This window comes from Cuculus canorus, chromosome 3 (genome assembly GCF_017976375.1).
Source record: "Cuculus canorus isolate bCucCan1 chromosome 3, bCucCan1.pri, whole genome shotgun sequence".
Classification (NCBI taxonomy): Eukaryota; Metazoa; Chordata; class Aves; order Cuculiformes; family Cuculidae; genus Cuculus; species Cuculus canorus.
Genome location: NC_071403.1, coordinates 122,462,839 through 122,484,526, shown reverse-complemented (window position 1 = coordinate 122,484,526; position 21,688 = coordinate 122,462,839). Strand labels below are relative to the sequence as shown.

General features: G+C 54.1%; 1 protein-coding gene across 1 annotated transcript; it reads right to left on the bottom strand.

Annotated features, from left to right (window-relative positions):
- Nucleotides 1-4,471: 4,471 nt before the first annotated feature.
- Nucleotides 4,472-20,865, bottom strand: PAQR8 (progestin and adipoQ receptor family member 8). The gene is made up of 2 exons (XM_054063241.1): nucleotides 20,736-20,865; nucleotides 4,472-10,129 (listed from the first exon to the last, which is right to left on the bottom strand). The coding sequence occupies exon 2, from the start codon at nucleotides 10,073-10,075 to the stop codon at nucleotides 9,017-9,019; it is 1,059 nt and encodes a 352-aa protein (XP_053919216.1). The 5' UTR covers nucleotides 10,076-10,129; nucleotides 20,736-20,865; the 3' UTR covers nucleotides 4,472-9,016.
- Between the last annotated feature and the right edge of the window lie 823 nt (nucleotides 20,866-21,688).

Genomic DNA, 21,688 nt, shown 5'->3' with positions numbered 1-21,688 from the left:
AATAACTGAAAAGTTTCTGTCATGGATTTCTTCAGTTTCACAAGAAACTCTCTGCTTGCTCTTGAACAACATTTTCTGACTGAGGATCAGAAAGCATCTCTATTTGAATTCATATTGAGTGGAGTGATCAAGCTGAGCCTTGTCTCACTGTGACTGCTTGGGACATGTTCTATAATCATCACTTTGTCTCTCCTCTCCCACTCTTTGTTCCTAAGCTACAGGGTTAGTCTCATTTTTTTTTTGTGTTGGACCTTATATATCAGCTGTGGAACAGTGGGGCTTGTAATACCTTCCACTGACATTATACATGACTTTCATCTCTCTCTGAAGGAAGCAGCAAAAAGAAGTGGGGGACATAAAAGAAAAGGTGGTCGTGCAAAAGTCACTCCCAAATGTGAGCGATAAAAGACCATGGAGGAGGGGGGAGGTTGCATGTCTTCCCCACGGTCTCTTTATCAGCAGGGCGCGGGACAGGCTGGGCTGCGATTCAAGGGCAGGCAGAGGGATCTGAGAGTTTTGTAAGCAGAAGTCGAACAGAGAGAAATGCAGCCAGACCGTCTGTCTGAGCACGATGTGGGAGAGAGAAGAAAGCCAGCCGGTGGGAGATAAAGAGTGAGTCTGATGAGCTTAGAAAGGATAATAACAGACTGAAGGCCAAGCAGGGCTGGAAGAGCTGGATCTGGAAGCCAGAGAGCTGCTAATGTGGCTGCTGACTCAGCTGCAGGTGCTGTGACCAAAGCGCTCTGTGATTTCTCATGCCATGATATCCAAGTACCGGTTTGAGGGTTTCCCGAGCTCAGCCAGGGCCGGGGCCTTCCTTAGAGAAGGAGACTCGCCTCCATGGCCATGGCTTGTCCTCTAGGAGAGAGACAGCGACATTTCAACAAGGCTGTGTGTCAGAGTGCCCCTGTGCGCAGCTCGGATGGGGCAGGAGTGCTGCTGCCATACTCTCTGCATGAGTGAGGAACGAGGGCCAGGGGGTTTGTCCAGAGTCACAAAGTAGGATCTTTGGCTCCGAACATGGGCAGGGAGAGGACTAGAAGGCTGTGGTCCCAGTACATTCCCCCAGGATGTTTCAGGGGGTAAGGGAATGAAGAAAGAAAGATTAAGGAAAGTCATAGCAGAAGCTGGTCGTTTCTCAGGAACAGTAATCATAAAGCAGGACAGAGGAGATGTGGGGAAGAAGGAATTGAAGGGGAACTCAGAACATCTGGATCCAGCTGCATCTTTGACATCCTCCCTCCTTTGACATCAAGCCTCTTTAACTCTCCTACATTCCCCCCTCTGCTCCTGAAAGGGAAAAGGAAGGCTTTACCAAGATTTCTAACCTGTTATCTGTTTAAAGCTTATGTATTTTAGATGACAGGTTGTTATGTGCTTATACATACCAATAAAAATAACGCACACTGATAAAAAAGTCCGACCTCTGAATCCTCCTGCAGGAAGAGTGGCTGATGTTTTAGTTCACCTCCCTGTGGCCAGAAGGATCCAAGGATGATTTCCAATGTGTCTGTTAAAAACCACTCAGCAGCCCAGGCTCGGTGGCAGAAGGCAGAAATTTGCCACCTGAGCTCTTGGCCGTGGAGTGCCAATGTTTGATACAGAAAGGATACGTCTCAGGGATGAGTTTAGTTCACTTCATAGCAAAAGGAATTATTTTGGATGGAGAGTAGGTCTTACCATCAGTCAGAACGAAGCAAAGAACTGCACTTTACTGCTCTCTACAACTCCCTGACAGGAGTTTGTAGGGAGGTGGGGGTTGGTCTCTTCTCTCATGTAACGAGCAATAGGACAAGCGGCTATGGACTCAAGTTGCACCAGGGGAGGGTTAGGCTGGGTATTAGGAAAGATTTCTGTACAGAGAGTGGCCAAGCACTCTTGGGAACAGGCTGCCCAGGGAGACGGTGGAGTGTCCATCCCTGGAGGTGTTCAAAAACCATGCAGACATGGCACTTTGGCACATGGATTAGTAGGGATGGTGAAGTTGGGCTGATGGTTAGACTGGGTGAGCTTAGAGGTCTTTTCCAACCTTAACAATTCGGTGATTCCCTAAGTCATCCCTGGGAACACTTGCAGAATTTAAGACAAAATAGGTAACATCATGCCTTAAACATCGGGCATGTTCCGTTCTGGTTTTTTCCAGCACTGCTAGCACTCCACTTCTCTCTCCGAAGTCAAGAGGAGCAGCAGGCTCTTTGGGAAGTGTTCTTTCCCTGACATAGTGGCTGAGACCGTCCTCAGCAGCTGCTTAAGGGAGCAAAGAAGGAAATATCTCACTTGGAGACATTTGCTAATGCTCTGCCTCAGCCCATATTATCAGTGAGCTGCAAAAATAAGACCAGATCAAGATTGCCACTGAGTAAAAGAACTCTTCACAGGCAAATTCTGCTGCAGTGTCTGGAGCTGGAAGTACAAATCATGACCTTCTCTGACACTCTCCTCCCTGTGGCTGGTGACACATGAAACGACAGAGAAAAAACCGCCTCATCCCTCTGACTTGGAAGCTCTTTTACTCTCTGCCCCTGGTTTCAGTGCTTGGGAGAGGCTGAGTCCTTCTCTCCCCAGTGACCACCTCTGGCTGCTCCCACGCCGGGGATGGATGTGCAATACGGGACACGACGGGCACGCACCGAACGCGTCCCCGAAAGCAGCTCCGAGCCGTTTCTCCTCGGCGTACCAAAGGTCTGCGGCTCTGTTTCTGCTCTAAACCGTCAGTCACTCAGGTTCTCTACTTTAATAATTATTTTCTCTCGTTCCTCTCCAGTGTTTCCTTCGTGGGAAGCTCTGCCTTTATCCCACCCCCGCCGGTGAACCCCCGCCCCGCGGGCAGAGGGCGGGCAGCCGGCGCGCCCCCCGCCCCGGGCCGCGCGGGGGCACATCGCCCCCTGGCGGGGAAAACCGCCGCAGGACGGAGACCTCGGGCTGCGTGTGCCACCGGGAAAGAGTGATTCAAACCATTAGCGTGGTGGCGATGCGGGGCGAAGAGCAGACTTGGCAGAGGCTGGCGCTCCCGGCGAGCGGGCTCCGTCCCGGTGAGCGGAGGACCCGGAGCCGTGCGAGGAGATCTGTGCGCCGAACCGGTCCGGACCGGGATGACGCGGGTGGCGCCTACGGCTCGAGCGTTGCACCGGGGGGATGCGTTCTCTTCCAGGACAGCTTTGAGGAGAGGAGGAGGGGGAGTCGCCCTTTGTGTGAGAGAACGGCCGGAGTGCACGGACCTCGCCGAGAGCTCCTGGGGGAGGAAACCAGTCTGAGTGACCTGGCGGTGTCTGCTGTAGGCTGCCCGGCGGGAAGAACAGGGGATGGGGTCTCCTACAGGCAGATGGCAGCGGTCTCGTGTTTGCAAGCCCTTCAGCCCCCCGATGTCTGCCGGAGGGACAACACAGCAGGGCATCGATAACCCGGGAGGCTGCTGGCGTGCAGTGCTGATAACGTCCTCCTCCGAGTGATAAAGGAGCCAACAAGGAAAGGTGCTCTGCTGGATCTCAGTCACCAACAAGGTGTCATTGAGGATGTAAGGGCACAGGCAGGCTTGGCCTCTACACCATAAAATGATGGAGTTCAGGATCCTTAGGGGAGGAAGAGAGGTATCTCTTTTGTGATGGGTCTCTAATGTGACAAACTGAACCATTCTGTGATTCGGCACAGCTGTCAGAAGAAGAGCAGAAGCTCTAGCCTGTTCCAAGTAGGCTGACATTTAACAGATTGATATCCGTCTGTCCATCAACAGCTGGGTCTCTTCGGCACTCGTATTCACAGATTGGCCACTGAAACTGCACTGCTTTGGTGCCAGGCCACCAAATCACTCAATACTCAGCTCTGATAGAGAAAAAGGAAAGTTGGACAGCCAAGTACTTTTGTGGATGATGAACTTCAATCCCTCTTGTCAGTGTCAGGGCAGCCACTCTGCACCTCATGTGAAAACGGAATGAAAATCACAGCGTTAATGTGAAAACTGGAAAAGTGCTTTGAGATGCACAGATCCAACCACACCCTATTGCTCATGATTGTTGTCATTATTATCAACTCTAACATATTCCTCCAGTTTCAGAGGAGGCCACAAAAATGATCTGAGTGCTGGAGCACCTCTGCTGTGAGGACAGGCTGAGAAAGTTGGCGTTGTTCAGCCTGGAGAAGTCTCTGGGGAGAATTTAGAGCAGCTTCCAGTATGGAAAGAAGCTGCAGGAAAGCTGGGAAGGGACTTTTAACAAGGGCATGGAGTGATAGGACAAGTGGGAATGGCTTTAAATTGGAAGGGAGAAGATTTAGATTAGACATTAGGAAGAAATTCTTCACGATGAGAATGGGGAGGCCCTGGCCCAGGTTACCCAGCGCAGTGGTGGCTGCCCCATCCCTGGAGGTGTTCAAGGCCAGGTTGGATGGGGCTTGGAGCCCCCTAATCCAGTGGGAGGTGTCCCTGCCCGTGCAGGCAGCTGGAACTGGATGGGCTTTGAGGTCCCTTCCAACCCAAACCATTCCATGATTCTGTGATTCTGTATCCACCCCGTAACTATTACCCACTTTTCTTCCCAATGACTCCTGCCCTCCCGTAGTTGTGCAGTTGGGAATTTCACACCACACAAAACTTTTGCTTTTACAGATTTTTTTTTCCCAGTAAGTTTTTTAACTAATGATCAAGACAGTACAGAGCTTAAAACATTACCAGTGTTTGCAACAATACAAAGTCAGCAGATGGGAACTGGGAAAGGTTAACAAGGATCACTCATACCTTTCCCTGCTTCCCAGGGAAAAAAAAAATACCAACTCTTTCGTACTTCTGTTTAGTAACAAACAACGCTTACAAATGATCTTGTCAGTAAAAGATGTAAATCGCAAGGCACGTGAGGAACCCGTTCTTGCCGTGTTACACAAGTCACCAGGCACAAACATGAGTTTAAGGCACCTCTCTCCATCCTCCTCTTCTGCTCTGTAAACCAAGCAAACCCAGCGGGAAGCAGCCATTGGCAGAGGCTGCCTGTGGGCCTCAGGTTCCTTTGTGATGAATCCCAAAACAGAACAGGACAAGGCACATAGGGATGAGGTCTCAAGAGGTGTCCTGTGGAGATCCAGATTGCAAGATCTGCAAAAAAACTCTCCAAGGACAAAAGATTTTTCAGGGAGAAGATTTGGACCCTGGTCCCTTCAGGATCTCAGATGTTCTCAGCCTTTGGTGGTCAGCTCTTCACCAGACCCTGCCCCTGGTGCACTCCTCCCAGCCGTGCCCCCCTAGGGGAATACCGGGGTGGGAGAAGGCATGCTCCAAGCAGTGAGCCCAAGGAGAAGGCCCTCAGAGGCTCTCAGATAAGCCTAGCATTCACCACAGTGGCACGGTCACTCTCTCTGGGCCCAGCCCTGGTCCCCCCTACATCAAGAGCATGGCTTTCAGGAGGGCATCGGCAGCCACCCTCCGGTCCCGGCCTGGCTGAGGGGCAGCAGAGTGCACGGCATGTGGCGTCTGCCCAGGTAGGCAGCCAGGTGTGTAAGGCACAAGGATGAACCCCAGAGATAAGGGAAACAAATAAGCTATTTGGAGGAAGAGGAGGAAGATGGAGAGGGTGAAGAAGGAAGATCCAGTATTGGTGAACCCCTTGTGACACAAGGGTGCATCCTCACAGCAGCAGTGATCTCTATTGCATCCCTGCTACATCAGCCCATCATAGTGACTAGGAGGTCAGCTCCAGGTCTGAGTGCGGGGCCACACAGGGACGTGAGCGGCTTCACCTGAGGGGTAACATAAGAATATGGAAAAACACCAGTACCATCACACAATTTCTCCAGAAGGAGAAGTTTCACTTCTGCTGGGCCAGGGAGGAGATGACAAATGACCAGAAATACCTTGGGAAAGCCATGTGGGCACCTCCTCTCCCTGCCCTGAACTGGATGGCATTACCATCCTCATCCTCCTTTGACACAGGCAGGACATATCATCTATTCCAAACCCTTAGACAAGGAAATGCGTGGGTTACCCCTTCCTTTGGTACCAGTGCAACTCCAGGCAGCAGCAGAGCAGGATTTGCTGTTAGCAGCGATGCCCATTCTCTCTCTGTTTCAGGCCAGAAAGGAACAGCTTGGTTCACTCTCCTTCCTGCACAGGAGCTCGCTGATGCCATCTGGCCAGATCCACACTCAGCAAAAGCATTCTGCTTCACAAACCACAAAACCAAGGCAACTTACACTGTGAGGAAAAACACTGTTCCCACCGGATGTCTTTCCCCACACTGTGAGGGAACCCACAATCAAAGCCCCAGAGACCACGATGGAAGCAGTCCTTTGGCACCAGAAGAGCAGAACAACCGACTGCTGGGAAAGCAGGACCTGCTGCTGGCACCCGCTCCAGCCCTTCCCTGCAAGCAGCAGTGTTGTCCAAGCGAGGCTGAAAGTTAAACCCAGCAGAAAATTACTGATATTTGTTCAGTAGGATTGGTTTTCTACTGCTCCATCTCCTAGCACCAGCTCACTCTGTGGCCAGGTGAGCTTCTGTGTGTGGGAAGGGGAACAATAAGGAGTAGGTGGGACCATCCACACTCGTCTCTCCCAGACGCAAATCTGCTGTTAGGTCAAAAAACACTGTAGGAAATTAAATAAACAATTTCTGAGCTGGACTGGATGAAAATCAGGATGCCAAGTGATGAGAAAGGGTGGACTAGACGGCCTCCTTAAAGCTTTCCCATGATGTCTTCTCCTGTACTCAAAACTTACTACTTTCCCACTTTGTATTTAATGTGTCAACAGGGCCATGAGTTTCAAATTTGCCCACAAAACACAAGACACGGCAAAGCACCCATTAACAGATCTGCTTGGGAGCCACTGCCGTCTGGCCCACCCTGCTTCTCCAGCAGCACAGCACTGGTACCTTCAGGCTAACCTCAGCCTGACGAGGAGGCTCTGCAGATGGAAAAGTAAAGGCAAAGCCTTTCTGGGTAACCAATCACGCACACACATACAGAAGCACAACACCCCTCAACAGGTAAAAATCAGATCAAGTGCAGAAATCAGTGCGAATCAGTGCTTGTCACAACAGATCATGCTCCAGCCCTAACCTCTGCCTGCTCAGAACCAGCAACCACGACTCATTCGTCTGCCCTTGGATTCCGTGAGACAAACCTATTGCTGGAACAAATTCCACTGCTTCCTTGATTTCAGCAAAGATTTATCCCTCCTAGGAATTTGCCAGATGTCGAGGCATTTGAGGTTTCAGGCCTTGCACAGTGCACGACTGGGAGGAGCTGTGCCAGGATTTACTGGGGAAAGCAAGGAGTCGAACAGAAGGTGCCTCAGCTGCAGGGGACCATACCTCCAACCCTGTTCTGCAAGTGCATTCAACTTCAGTTCAGCCATGTGGCTCCATTTTTTATATCCCCTCCAAGCAAGCACAGAAGAGACTCATCTGGTGGGGGACACAGCAAACCAACCCTTTCCGTACCTTGGGCAGGAGTGACCCATGGACATTTTCATCCCTGACCACTATTCCCGCTACTCCACACAGGAAATCACCAAGTCTCCACCCCAAACCGTTCTATGATTCTCAAGGACAAACCCATCCCAAGGTTGCCTAGGACCCTCCCGCCTTTTGCTGTTCTACCTTCATCGAGCGCTGATAAAAACATGCCAGATTCACAACCCCATTGGTCAGAGAAAAGCAACCCTGCAGCTTCAAGGTCAGCTTTTCCACGAGGCCCACCAAGGACTGCCTGGTGTCCTGAAAAGCACCACTAACAGAAATAAAGATTACTTCACTTTCATACCCTTCTGGCCATGACTGCAGTAAGGCTGTTGGAGGCCTTTCCTGTATCAGACAGGTCACACCCAAGTTACCCGATGCCTTCATGGCCAGCGCTGGATGTCAGTCAGGCTCCCCAGATAGAAGATCAGAGTCAGTCTATGCAGGGATGTGTGAACCTGTCACACAAGCAGCCAGAATGATGCACCCAACATCAGAAGCATCCCCCATCCTGCAGCCATCACTCCGAATGCTGATGGCCTCAGAGGTGCTGAACCTCTGCCACTGCCACTGAGGAAGACTCAAAACTATCTCCAACTTGACTCAGGTCCAGCTCCTAAAAGGAAACTAAGCACTTAAAATGGAAATGAGGAGCCTCTGAAGACCTGTCCTGTAAGCTATCAAACAGCCAATAGCACTGCCATTATCTTAGGTCAAATTCCAACTGCCAAGGAAGATCCTATCTCCTGTTGGTAATCCGTGGGACAGCCTGGCTCCTTGGTTTTGATGACCGCGCATGGTGCAGTCATACAGAAAGCAGAAAGAGAAGATGGAGGTGACCCAGCATCTCCACCTGTGCTGGACCCACGCCGGCCACTGGCAGACACAGGGCTCAGGTTCAGACCCAATTCCTCCTAGAGGAGGCCAAGTCTGGCCTAAGTCTCCAAACACGTTTTGCCAAAGCCACTTCAGCAACCTGGTGTTGAGGTGCTTGGCAAGAGGACCATAGACAGAACCTGGTTTGGCCCACCTGGAGCAGGAAAAGGGACTGTACCAGCCACTGCCACATATGGCCTCGTAGCTGAACCCTAGGCATGCAGACTCTTCCTGAAACCTTGCTACTGCCTTTGATAGGAACAGGTCTCACAATGACAAAACCCAGAGAGGTCATCGCGTCCAGCTGGGATCCTCACTGTGCGTTCTCCATCGCACTGAGAGCCCTGGCACGCCCTTCCACAGTGTCGCAGCCTTGAGGCTGCCCTCCCCAACATTCAGCAAGGTATCACCCACAGATTTACCAGAATGAACAAGAAACCTCTGCCTATTCCAGCATCCTCAGTTAAATGACTTGTTCTGGCTTAAACCAACACCCCATGTTCCCCTGGGTGGCAAAAGGCAGTCCCTGCTGTGAAAGCACATCCAGCACGAAGTCTCCAGCCCTCCACTTGAGTCCAGGGTCCGGGTTAGTCACAGCGTGTTAGGCAAATAAGCCAGTTACGTCTCTAATATGTTATGTCCCCCTTTTCTTGATTTCTCATCAGCCTTGTAGTGTCAGACCCATCACATTCGTGACTCTCAGGAATCCTTTTTGGCCAGGCTGGCCTTGATCCTGCGTCGCAGGATGTAAGCTGTAACGGCACTACAAGCTACCAGGCCAAAAAAGGAGATGCAGGAGAGATAAATGGAGAAAGGCCCATGTCTCTTCAGGAAAATCTCCTGCCTGGTCTTGTAATCCAACAGAATGGCTTCCAGCTGTGATAGCGTGCAGATGGCCAGGAAGGTGTGGAAGATCTGGTGGGCATGGCCAATGATATCACAGGAGCCAGGGAAGTACTTCTCGGGGACAGGGCAGGAGAAGAAATAAGCGCTAATAAGGAAAAACAGTATCTGGTACGTGTGGTACCAAGCAGCATCTTCCTCACAGCCCCCCAGGTGACACACAACCACCCGGTGAGCGACAGGACTGATATCCAGGACGAAGGCCAGCCCAGCTGGGATCACCTGGCACATCTTCCTCATGATGGGGTAAGGCCGTCGGTACCGGTATTTCGCATAGCAGCAGCCGGCACAGGACAGCCAGCCACAAAAAGCAGCTGCCGGCAGGAAGAAAAGCCAGAACTTGTCGTACCAGGCTTGGTCAGAGCTGTAGTAGAAATGAGCCAGGGCACTACCGTACTGGTAGATGCTGACTCCAACGTAGTCCACAAAGTAGAAAGTGTAGTGGTACAGCTCTGATTTGGACTGCAGTAGGTGGGCCAAGAGGCTACAGCTCAGGTAGGCGACAGAGGAGAAGACAAAGATGAGCAAAGGCAAGGACCATGCATCCACAGGTAACTGCTCAGCCTCCACAAACGTTTTGAATCTCAGCAGCACCACCAGCGCTGCCAGTAGATGAGTCCATATGTTGACCAACTCATTGTGCTTCTGGAAGAGGCTAAGGAAGTAGTACCGCCAGTCCTGGCCGGTGGGGCGGTACCCAGCGTGGATGTACGGCTCACGGAAGAGTTGTGGCACCTCGCACTCTTTGACCGTGCAAGGCATCTTGGGGAAGCCATCCTCCAACAGCCTGGGGAGACGGCTGAGATGCTGCCCGCTGAGGGACAGCGTGCTGATCCGCTCCAGGATGGCTGTCATCTCGCTGCGTGCGGCAGCTGTGAGCCCGGCTCTGGGGAACACCGTCTTCGTGACCTGTGGGGAGGGGAGAAAGAGGAAACATTAATGATGATGTGTTGGGGAGAAGAGCATGCTGCTGTTCCTGGGTGGGATAAGCCACATTGTTATTGAGACACAGGCCCTGATTTTATGGGAAAGGGGCTTTTCTTGACTCAGCAGAGCTAAATTCAGCAGGGAGAAGGATGGCACAGCCCTGTCCCTGCGGTTCAGCCTATGTCAGATGGGTGCAGCAATGTCACGAGTCTGCCCTTCTTCCTCACTTCTTCGGGCACTCAGCTTGGAGCTCGTTCAAGAGTAGCTGAGAGCTGCCAATAAGGGGGCGTGAGAAGCAGTTAGATGTCCAGAAATCACCTGATGGTTTGTGGAGGGGATTTATCACCCCCTTCCCCAGAAAAAGCTGCTCAGGGACAAGGTTAGGGTGCAATCACTCACCTAAGTGGTAAGCTGCCTTTCTGCACCTCAGTGAAGACCGTCCTGGCCAAAGTGTGGAGGCTGTGCATAGCTCGGCTGCCGTGCCACACGGCCTGCACATGGGTCACACATCAGGGGCTGCTGCAGTGAGCGGGGCAGAGGGAGAAGGGGAGAACCCCACTGTCCGAAACCTGCAGCCCTCACTCCTCAATATGTAAGAAGCAGGGAGGTAATGGAGAAACTCAAGCCTCCGCACCAGAGCTGTCAGAGGTTTGTTTATGGCATCGAAGCCTTGGGAGCACCTACAGAGCCATGCTGAGAGGCTGCCAGAGATGTGCCTGGATGCTCAGAGCAGCCAAACCCCAGTGCTGGCCACTCCTCCGCCTGCTCTGCTCTGCTCCTTGGCAACCTCCAGAGCTGCTAAGCTCTAGCTGGAATGATTCAGATTCAGGGCACAGCAGGATCCTAATGCGTGCAGACAACCTCGCAGCACTGAATTCACTCCCAGTACCCTCTGTTTCCATTCCACCCTGGTATTTCTCTTCCCTGGTGGTGTTTATGCCACACAAAAAAGAGAACTCGTCACTCAGCTGCCCATGCTAGAGCTGAATCTGATGCTGATAGAAGCCCAGCAGACCGCAGGGCTGTGGTTACCCTGGGCAGCCAACACACGCGTTTGCGGGACTGCAGCCTGACTCCTCGGCTTATGTGCACCCAACCAGAGCCGCAGGGCATGGAGAGGGCCCAAACCACACAAATGCAAATGAGGATTTTGCATTAGTGCAGGAGCTGGCTTCTTGTACTTCTGTTCCATCAGATACCACCTGCTGCCAGAGGGGAGATAGAGTCTGCACGGCACACGATGGGAGACCTGCGCTGGGATGGCAACGCAGAGGACGGGATGGTGTTAAACACTGACAGTGAGTGAAAGCGAAGAGATGAGTCCGGCCAAACAGTGCCAGTGCGAGATGGTAGAGTAAAGGCGGAGCAGACTGCGAACCAGGCTGCAAGTCCCACTTCCTCTCACAACCCAAAGCCTCTGACAACAGACAAAATATTTTCACGTTGCTTCCTTGTTCTCTTCAATGGCAGCTGTCACGACTAGGAGTTACATTTTCTGACCAATTCTCTCTGCACTTTCCAGGCTTTCTCCCTCAGCACATCTCACGGCTGGGGTTCTTTTTCCTTGTTTGACTCAGAAGAATCTGGCTGCTAGGTTTGATGGAACTGCCTTAGCCACCAAGGGCGGAAGGGTAGACCGTTCCTGCAAAGGGTATTTTAGGCTCACAGGTACCTAAGACCAAAGAAAGCTCCTTCCTGGGGCCTTTGATGTTATGTGCGTTCACAAAGGCTTTCTCTCCTAAGGGAGACTAATGCTAGCGTGTACCCCAGGACATCGGGAACTGGAAAACAGCTCAGATACAGCATGGACTGGGCAGGAGAGCAGCACAGGAGCAAGATCAGAGTGCTCAGCACCTGCAGAGAGACCGCAGCACACTGAAACCTGCCCGTAAAGAGCAAAGGCAACCAGAAAACACATGGGAGGACAGCAGCCTGGGCACAAGGATGTAAGCTGATGCGAGGAGCACGTCGCTCCTTCCACCAGCCATGTCCTGCCTGCTTTGCATGCTGACGAGGACCCGAGAGAGGCAGGCAGCTTGCGTACCAGGCACAGGCTGGCTCCCGCTTGCACGGTGTGTGCCGGCGCCAGGATCTTGCCACGGTCCCTCGTCCCGAGAGCACAGTGTACATGAAAAGCACTGCCTCTGAGTGGACCGAGGGAGAGGCTGGACACTCTGGAACTTCCTAACAGCAGCAAATGAGAAATTCTTTCAGGCAGGCTTTCATGGCTTGAAAATGCCATTTTTCAGTGGGCTGAGGGAGGGTCAGAGATTTTCAAAATAACAGTCATAGAATTTTAGAATCATAGAATCATTTAGGTTGGAAAAGACATCATGAAGTCCAACTCTAAACCTAACACTGCCAACTCCAGCACTAAACCACATCCCTAAGCACCACATCTACACATGCTTTAAACCCCTCCAGGGACGGGGCTCCACCACGGCCCTGCACAGCCTCTGCCAGTGCCCGAGAACCCTTTCGGTGAAGAGATTTTTCCTAATATCCAGTGTAAAGCTCCAAAATCACAGGAAACACATCTGATACTCAGAGAAACTGCACTAAATCAGGAACCGGGTAGAACGCTTATTTTAACCCAAACTGGTGACATTAACGAGTGAGAACAAGTTGGCAGTTTCCAGAGATCATGTGATGGACAAAGCAACGAGCAATTACCATTAGAGAAAGAGAAAGAAAGGGAAAAAACCCAGCCAACCCAGAAAGCCGAGGTCAGCACTGGCTGTTTCGCTTTCACAGAGCCCCCATTCTTCTCCCCTCACAGGGCGCAGGAGCGGCTGAAAGCCACATTCATCGGCAGGGTGTCTCGCTGAGATTCTGTGCTCACCCCCCATCTCCGGGGGATTCAGTTATTTTGGCTGCTCCAAATTAACGGCAACCAAGCGGCGTTTGTTCAGGGAGGGAGCTGCAAAGCGAGAAGGAGGGAGTGGACGACAGCCAGGCTGTATCATTGCAGCACAATGAGAACCACAGTGCAGGAGGAGAACGATCCCGTCCCAATTTTTTTGCTCCCTTTTGAAGAGAGTAATTGGAAACCCGAGGTTTTTCCCAGCTCTTTTGCTTTTTGGTCACAGACTGCTGGAGGTGTTTGAATGAGAACATTTCCTATAGAGTATGGCTGGTTTTCCCACTGCTCTGGCCTCTGCGCTAACTGCCTGGGACTGGGGCTGTGCCAAAGCCATAGATTTGCTTGCAGAACAGTCTTCAGGCATCGGAGGTGAGTACAGACTCCCAGAAAGGCAGTAATTCCTTGCGAACAAAGCAGAGAGGAGCGGGGAACTCAGCTGTGGGCAAGTCTTTCATAAATTCCTCGCATTCAAAAAAAAAAAACAAAGTGATTGTGGATAGCCTGAAAATAACAGCAGTGGTCATGCAGCGGCGGGCGAGAGGCCAGCTTTGAAAGCTGCAGGTGATCAGTTCCTGAATTCCTCCCTTCTGGGAGCTGAGCACAAGTCCCTGGAAGGACATCAGGTCATTTTGAAGCCTCTACCTACGTGGGGTTAACTTTGGTGCGCAGCTCCTACAGCACCAGGATGGCAGAGATCAGTTCAGCTGGACTCTCCAGGGCTGAGAGAGGCTCCGTCAAGGCTGCAACAGCTCTGAAGCAGTGGATAAGCCTCACCCCAAAGCCTGCTGCCTGCAGGCTGGTCCTTCCTGAGCACAGCCATCTCCTCCTAGAACTCAACCACTTGCAGAGGGCTTGGAACAAACTTTGAAAGATCAGCTTGGGAGGATGGTGTCAGCTCCCTGTTCCCACTCTGCCTGGTGTTTTGCAAAGACTCCACCAGAGATGAGAAACCAAGAGACCACGGACTGGCTCAAGCAGCAATTCCTGCATAGTCTTGGTATCTCCTTCCTTCTCCTGCCACGCATTTTGGTGCCAACCTTCCCAGCTGTGACAGATGCACACTGTGCTCAGATTCCCTCTGCAAGGAGTCACTGGGATTTAAATGGTGTTCCCACAGCCTTCTCTTCTCCAGGCTGAACAACTCCAACTCTCTCAGCCTGTCCTCATAGCAGAGAGGCTCAAGCCCTCTGATCATCTCTGTGGCCTCCTCTGGACCTGTTCCTACAGCTCCATCTCCTTCTTCTGTTGAGGATTCCAGAACCGGACACAGTACTCCACATGAGGTCTCCCCAGAGTGGAGCAGAGGGGCAGAATCCCCTCCCTCCCTGCTGGCCGTGCTGCTTTTGACACATCCCAGGACACGGGTGGTTTCTGGACTGTGAGCGCACGTTGCCAGCTCCTGTCCAGCTTCTCATTCACCAGCACTCCAAGTTCTTCTCCACACGGCTGACCCCAGTCACATCATCCCCTATCCTGTACGGAAACTGTGGATTGCTCCGACCCCAGTGCAGGACTTGACCTTGTTGAACCTCATGAGGTTCACGCAGCCCCACTTCTCCAGCCTGTCCAGGTCCCTCTGGATGACATCCCTATCCTTCTGGTATGACAACTGCACCACTCAGCTTGGTGTCACCTGCAAACTTGCTGAGGGTGCCCTCCGCTTGGTGGTTCGTGCTAGGTGTGAGCCCTGTGCCCGAGCAGGCAGCAGGGTGTGAAAGACTGATCCACACTCCAGCATCAAAAGAGTGGAAATCCCCACAACCGGAGAGGTCACAGGTGTTTGGACTTCGGTAAGCTGGGCTGACACCTCCCTGTCTATTAAATGGGGATACAAACCCTAATAAGAACTGGCTGTTGTGCTCTCGATGCTCTGCTGTAATGCTCCAGACAGTGCTGAGGCACTTCACAGCACCTCGCGTTCCCGTCGACATGCGCACGTCTGCAGCAGCCCCGCTCGTGTGTCACAAGCACTCATCCAACAGGGACCTGTGCAGGTGAGGATGCTCTAGAAAGTAAAAGGTGTTGTGATGTGATTTATGGGAGACCTTGACAGGTAAGGGCAAAAATAACCTAAGAGTCAGAGCAACCTTGTGGAAAATCTTAAATAAAACAAAACGGCTCAAATTCTACCTTTCCTGGCACACACGGAGCACTCGGCTGAAGCAGGGTCTGTCCAAGCACGGATTAATCAGGAAGCAAACGTCTCGTGATGCTGGGAGATGAGCCATGAGAGCCAGCAGGAGATGGCAGGATCCCCTGCGGAAGCGCCGGCAGTGTCCTCTCCCCTGCCATTCCTGGCCTGAACACGTGCGGGCCAGCAGCCAGATCAGCCGTGCTGAGCACCAAGTGCCTCTTGACATGAGTTCAGCGCTGCCTGTGTGTTGGGACGGCTCCAAAGGATGAGAGCAGCAGGGGCAGAGCAAAACAAAGCTGATGGCAAACACCGTGTCCCTGCAGGAAGGCGGAGGGGGCCAGCAGCATCCCACACCGGAGGGGTGCCCCGGGTCTGGGGGAGCAGAGAGGGGCAGCGCGAATTCAGAGTCAGGAAACCAAAGGCTCGACGAGGCTGCCGGCTCTCCTGCGAGGGTCCAAACCTTCAGCCAGACATCACAAACCGGGATCTGATTTTCACAGCGCCCAGGCCTTGGTTCTGACACCAGGCAGGCTGGCTGGGCGGCTCCAGCGCTGCCGTGCCCTTGAAACGGGTGGCCTCGTGCAAACTGTCCCCTGCGAACAACTCCTGGGCTGTGCTAGCTCACAAACCAGGGGAGGGAATGGTGTGTCACCACGGCACATTTCTGGTTTGCTATGATAAACACATTTCTTCATGCCCAACCACGGTTAAAACTTGGTGATGCTACTAATAGCACAGCCAGTCCTGAGGGGCTGGAGAAGAAGGGTTATGAGGAGCAGCTGAGGGACCCGGGGCTGTTTTCCTGGAGAAAAGGAGGCTGAGCGGAGACCTCATCACTGTCTGCAACTGCCTGAAAGGAGGTTGTAGCAAGGTGGGTGCTGGTCTCTTCTCTGAGTGACAGGTGATAGGACGAGAGGAAATGGCCTCAAGTCCACCAGGGCAGGTTCAGACTGGACATCAGGAAACATTTCTTCACCAAAAGGGTTCTCAAGACCTGGCAGAGGCTGCCAGGGAGCAGTGGCATCCCCATTGCTGAAGGGGTCTAAAAGCTGGGTAGATGAGGTGCTCAGGGATCTGTTTAAGCAGAGGACAGGTACAGTTGGACTCAATGATCTCAAAAGTTTTTTCCAACCAAACTATTCTATCATTCTATGAACACGTGAAAAGAGAAATCCATCCGCAGCCATAGGAAGATGCAAAAACATTAATATTCATTATTTCTACCCATAGACCCTGGCTCAGAATTATCTCCTCTAGCAAATTCATCTCTCCCCTATCAAAAATTGCACAAGATCGAGAGACTGTTCTGCAACTTTTCCTCCTGATCTCACTAAATCTTGGCTTTTTCTGCTTTCTAAATCAGCTCACCACATTCTTTTCCCACACACAATTAACACAGCTCCCAGCACCCCTGGGCTCAGCTTTCGGTGGGTGCAAATCCCCACGTGGAGCACCCAGGCTTACAGGCTTTGCGTACCCCAGTAATCAAACAAGACCGGGGCACAATCACGATCAATGACCTGCGACTACTGGGTTGCTGACACGTTAGCACACGCTCCCGGGCACGGTTTTGGTCTGGGCACCCACATCGGTCCCTGCCTGCTGCGTTCGGTTGCGCAGGGACCACCGGTGGGGCGGGATAGCGGTATGCCTGACCCATTTCAGATGCCAGTGCTGCAACTGTACCAGAGAACTGCCTGGCAGTTTTTTTCCCCCCACTGACTAAAAAAAGTACATGGATTTGTTGCAGCTGCATCCCACTTCACCTCCTAAACTTCCTACAGCGAGGTCTGTGGGTTACAGTGACCTTCCTGTGCACCTCTGTGCGCAGACCCCGCGTGGTTTGCCAGGTGAGCGCCTCCTAAACCCACAGGACCAGCGCCCACCGATGGGACACGTCTTCTGGCGCTGATCTGCTGGAAATGGGAATGCCTTCTAGCATAGGGAGACTGAAATGAGCCAGGAAATCCCTCCCTGCTCAGATTTATCAGCTGGTGGGACAACCCAGGAATTATCTGCCTGCAGGCGCAGCAACCAAACCAAACTGTCCGCACGCCGTTTGGGGATCCCAGCTGTTGCCCTCCCAGAGACAGTGGGCTGAGGCTGCTTTGCTTCGCAGTCGGACACAAAAGCCTGCTGCACAAAAGCAGGGGTTTTTTAAGCTTGCAGATTTTAGAGCTTCGGTCATTTGAAAAAAATGTATATAAATCATGCAGAGCGCGGCCGGTGCTGCGGGCAGAGAGCAGGCTGCCGGGAGAGCCTGCCGCTCCGTGCCAGACCCTGGCGCTGCGAGCTCTCCTCTTCTCTGAGCTAAAATTCTTTGTCCCCATCCAGGACCTCCTCTGATTTAATTCCACAGCCTCTCCCAGTGAGCTTCGAGGTTTGCATGGCAGCAATGCCGCCTTCCAGGGGGCTACGAAGCCCTGAGCAAGGGCCAGGAGGCAGACTCCCTCCAGGGAAGGGATGCGGGCTGTGCTGAACCACTTGCTTACATCCCCACTTGATCCGAAGGACCCACTGGGGAATAAAAAAGAAACCAGGAGTGAGCTTCCACACGCTACTGCCTGTGCCTGGAGGACAGAGGACATAAGGTATGGCCACATATGTACAGCTGTGAGCCAAACACGCAGCCTCCAGGAGCCTTCCTGGGACTTTATCCTTCTGGAGGTATTTCTTCAGCACAAACGAGCACTGCAGCGAGAGGGCCATGGGCCTGAGCCCAGGACTGGGGCTGTCACGTACACCGGCAGCTAAAAATTAAGCTGGAGCATGACTCGACGCGCATGGAACTGCAAGCACACGCACATGACCCAGCGATGGCATCTCCCCTGCCCCCAGCCCCTGCCCGAGCTGCCGGACATGCCGAGGGGTCACAGCCCTCCCATGGCACATGTGCTCCCACCGCAGCTTCAGCACAAGGAAATGACAGCAATGGTACCCTGAAAGCAGAAAATGCTGCAGCGAGCAGGGCTGATCACCCACACCTTTACCGGCTGAGCGGGAGGAAACCGGTAACGGCTTGTGGTTTGGCCCGAGCAGCCCGTGGGTTTCTAGGAACTGTTTGCAACACGGATCGCCCCACTGCCCCCCAGCACAAAGCCAGGAGCACAGTCTGCCGGGATAATTCACCGCTGGTCATCCCCTCCCTGCCCTGGCAGAGCACAACCTGGCCAGTCTCGCCGGGTGTCACTCCTCCAGAGCGACGCACACCTGCTTCAACCCTTTTCATCCCCTTTTCACGCTTTTCAAGGACCGCTGCCAGGGCGGCATCACACCCACCCTCACCGCCGTGGTGGTAATGCCCCCACTCACCCACAGCCAGCGCACACCAAGGCTTGTGCCGACCTCTCCATCCCGCTGCACTCTAGGAAGCCACGTGCTCCAGCCCAAACGGCCTGGATGAGCAGCTGGAGCTACCAAACAAGCACCAGGCGTGGGACGGTGCTGCGTCCCCACAGCCAGGGAATCTGCAGCTCTTCCCTCCCTGGCACAGCTACCGGGAGGCTCCGCACCCGGCTTTGCTCACACCCAGGATGTAGGAGTAGGTGTGACACAGCCCTTTGACTGTTTAATGTTCGCCCAAACTTTTATATATATATATATATATACATATTTATTGATGAAAACCAGAGTGGTCAAAGCAGTCTGTGATTTTTTTTACTTCAAAAAAGTAGGATGCTCATGGTGTTTTCAGGAAAAATCCATGTGGGAAACTGGATCAAGAATTGCAATTCCCAAAGTGTACCAGAGAAGGTAAGCAGGGAACAACCCTCCTCTGACCCTTCTGAGACACGAAGTGGGGTGCGTCAAGTGGAACAGGCAGGTAGCAACTCCAAAGCAAACAGCCGTAGCTGGTTCTTCACCAGCTACGCCTCTCCTCACCGCGGCCTCCGGAATGGCCAGGGGTCAAAGTCATTCCAAGGAAAATCCACCCACAGCTATTAAAAACAAACACGGAGGAAACCCAATGCCCACCTCTCTCCTGCACAAAGACCTTGAGATACGGGTCACAGGGGCTTGAGGGTGAATTTATGGAGAAGTGAATTTATCCCTCCGCTCTTTCCCCCCCCTCACGCTCTCTCCCCCCCCCCACGCTCTTCCCCTGGTGCCTGCCAGGAACAGGACCGACTCCAGCTCCAAAGGCCCCGCTGTGCTCAGGGAGCGGGGGCAGATTATTTATCCCCCTGCCCCCCATGTCCACAGGTCTTTTAGAGATGCAGAGAAAGCAGCTGCAGGCGCTGGGGGGTCCTCAAGTCCCAGCCCCGCAGGGAATGATGCTCCTGCTGCAGTGGGGACACAGAGATGCCGCACCCACCCAAGTCACTCCAAGGAAATCCACCCACAGCTACTAAAAACAAACACGGAGGATGCTCAGTGCCCCCGTCTTTCCCCCATGAAGCCCTTGAAATACAGAGTCATGGGGGTTTCGGGGTGAATTTTATGGAGAGTGAGTTTATTCCCACGCTGTTCCCCTGGCCCCAACCCGGCACAGGGATCGACCCTGGCTCGATGGACCTCGGCTGTGCTTGGGAAGAGGGGGAGATCATGCACCCCCTGTCCCTCGAGGTCCACGCGTGTTTTACCAGTTCCTGTGTCCCCACCCCGCAGTAAAGATGCTCCTGCTGCGGTGGGGATGCACCGCTGCCGTACCCACCCAAGTCACTCCAAGGAAAATCCACCCACAGCTATTAACACCAAACACAGAGGAAGCCCAATGCCCACCTCTCTCCTGCACGAAGCCCTTGGGATATGGGTCACAAGGGATTTGGGGTGGAATTTATGGAAAAGTGAACTGATGAATTCATCCCCACTCTCTTCCCCTGGCACCCTCCGGGAACAGGACCGACCCCGGCTCCAGGGACCCCAGTTGTGCTGGGGGAGAGGGGGCAGATCGCGCATCCCCCGAGGTCCCCCCGTGTTTCACCAGTGACGGTGCGACAGAGCCCTGGGAAGGATGCTCCTGCCCCGGGAAGGATGCTGCTCCCCCGGGAAGGATGCTCCTGCCTCGGGAAGGATGCTGCTCCCCCGGGAAGGATGCTCCTGCCTCGGGAAGGATGCTGATGCCCCGGGAAGGATGCTCCTGCCTCGGGAAGGATGCTGCTCCCCCACGAAGGATGCTCCTGCCTCGGGAAGGATGCTGCTGCCCCGGGAAGGATGCTGATGCCCCGGGAAGGATGCTCCTGCCTCGGGAAGGATGCTGCTGCCCCGGGAAGGATGCTGCTCCCCCACGAAGGATGCTCCTGCCTCGGGAAGGATGCTGATGCCCCGGGAAGGATGCTCCTGCCTCGGGAAGGATGCTGATGCCCCGGGAAGGATGCTCCTGCCTCGGGAAGGATGCTGCTCCCCCACGAAGGATGCTCCTGCCTCGGGAAGGATGCTGATGCCCCGGGAAGGATGCTCCTGCCTCGGGAAGGATGCTGATGCCCCGGGAAGGATGCTCCTGCCTCGGGAAGGATGCTGCTGCCCTGGGAAGGATACTGCTGGAGCACCCAGCCGGGAATGCGGAGCTGCCGCACCCACGCGGCACCGCCCGATCCCACCCGGGGGGACACAAAAACCCTTGCAGGGCCCCTCGGTAGTCCCGCACTCACCACCGCGATAGCCTCGCTGCCTCCTCCTTCTCCCTTCTCCTCCTTCTCTTCCTCCTCCTCTCTTCTCCTCCTTCTCTTGCTCCTCCTGCCTTCTTCTCCTCCTCCTCCTCCCCCCCCACCTCCCGCCGCCCCCGCGCCTGCGCGCCCCGCCCGGGGCGGCCCCGCGGCACTGTCGGGGTCCGGCGGGAGGAGGGATCGGCGTCCCGGCGCTAACCCGGCATCCCCGCGGGGAGGGACGCACCGCCCCGGGCTGGGACAGGGGAGCCCCGGCGGGGGCGGCTCTGCTTTGGCCGCGGTGACCTCCGGCGGCGGCTGCGCTCGGCGGGGCCGCGGGACGCAGCGCGGAGGGGCGCTGTGCGCTGGGGCCGCCGCGCTCCGGGGGAGAATAAGGAATTTCCGAGTCCTGAGAGCTGTTTCTGTGCTACCACCGAGCTGACCTCAGTGGAAGCCAAACTGGGGGAAACGGGAAGAAAAGCGGAAGCGCTGTTGCTGGGGGCGCCGCCGCTGGGCTCCCGCGGGCAGAGCCGCGGTGCGGGGCGGGGGTTGTCCCGGGGTCGGCAGCCCGAGCGCAGCGCGGCCGCGAGCGACCGCCGGGCAGCAAACCAGCACCGGAGCCTTTGGGCTCCAGGAAAGAGCCATTTGCACCCACACGGCCCTTCAGGAGGGGCCTCTGGGTGCTGGAATTGAGCTTGGGAAGGTCCTGGGAGAGGCGTGCGCGGCCCGGGCTGACCCCTGCCCCGGGTTAACGGGGAGCACCGAGCGCTCGTTTCCCCTCTCCTGCCTCCACCCCAACTGGTTCCTGTTTGATTTTCTCTTTGTCCCCTCTCTGGACCTGCTCGAGCAGGTTCATGTCTGTCTCATGCTGCGAAGCCCCAGAGCTAAAGGCAGCACTGCAGATGGGGTCTCAAGAAAGTGGAGTAGAAGGGGAGAAATCACCTCCCAGTTTATGGCAA

What these genes read in the sequence shown, in the direction of transcription:
- PAQR8 (XM_054063241.1), bottom strand. Translation starts at nt 10,075, where the DNA reads ATGACAGCCATCCTGGAGCGGATCAGCACGCTGTCCCTCAGCGGGCAG.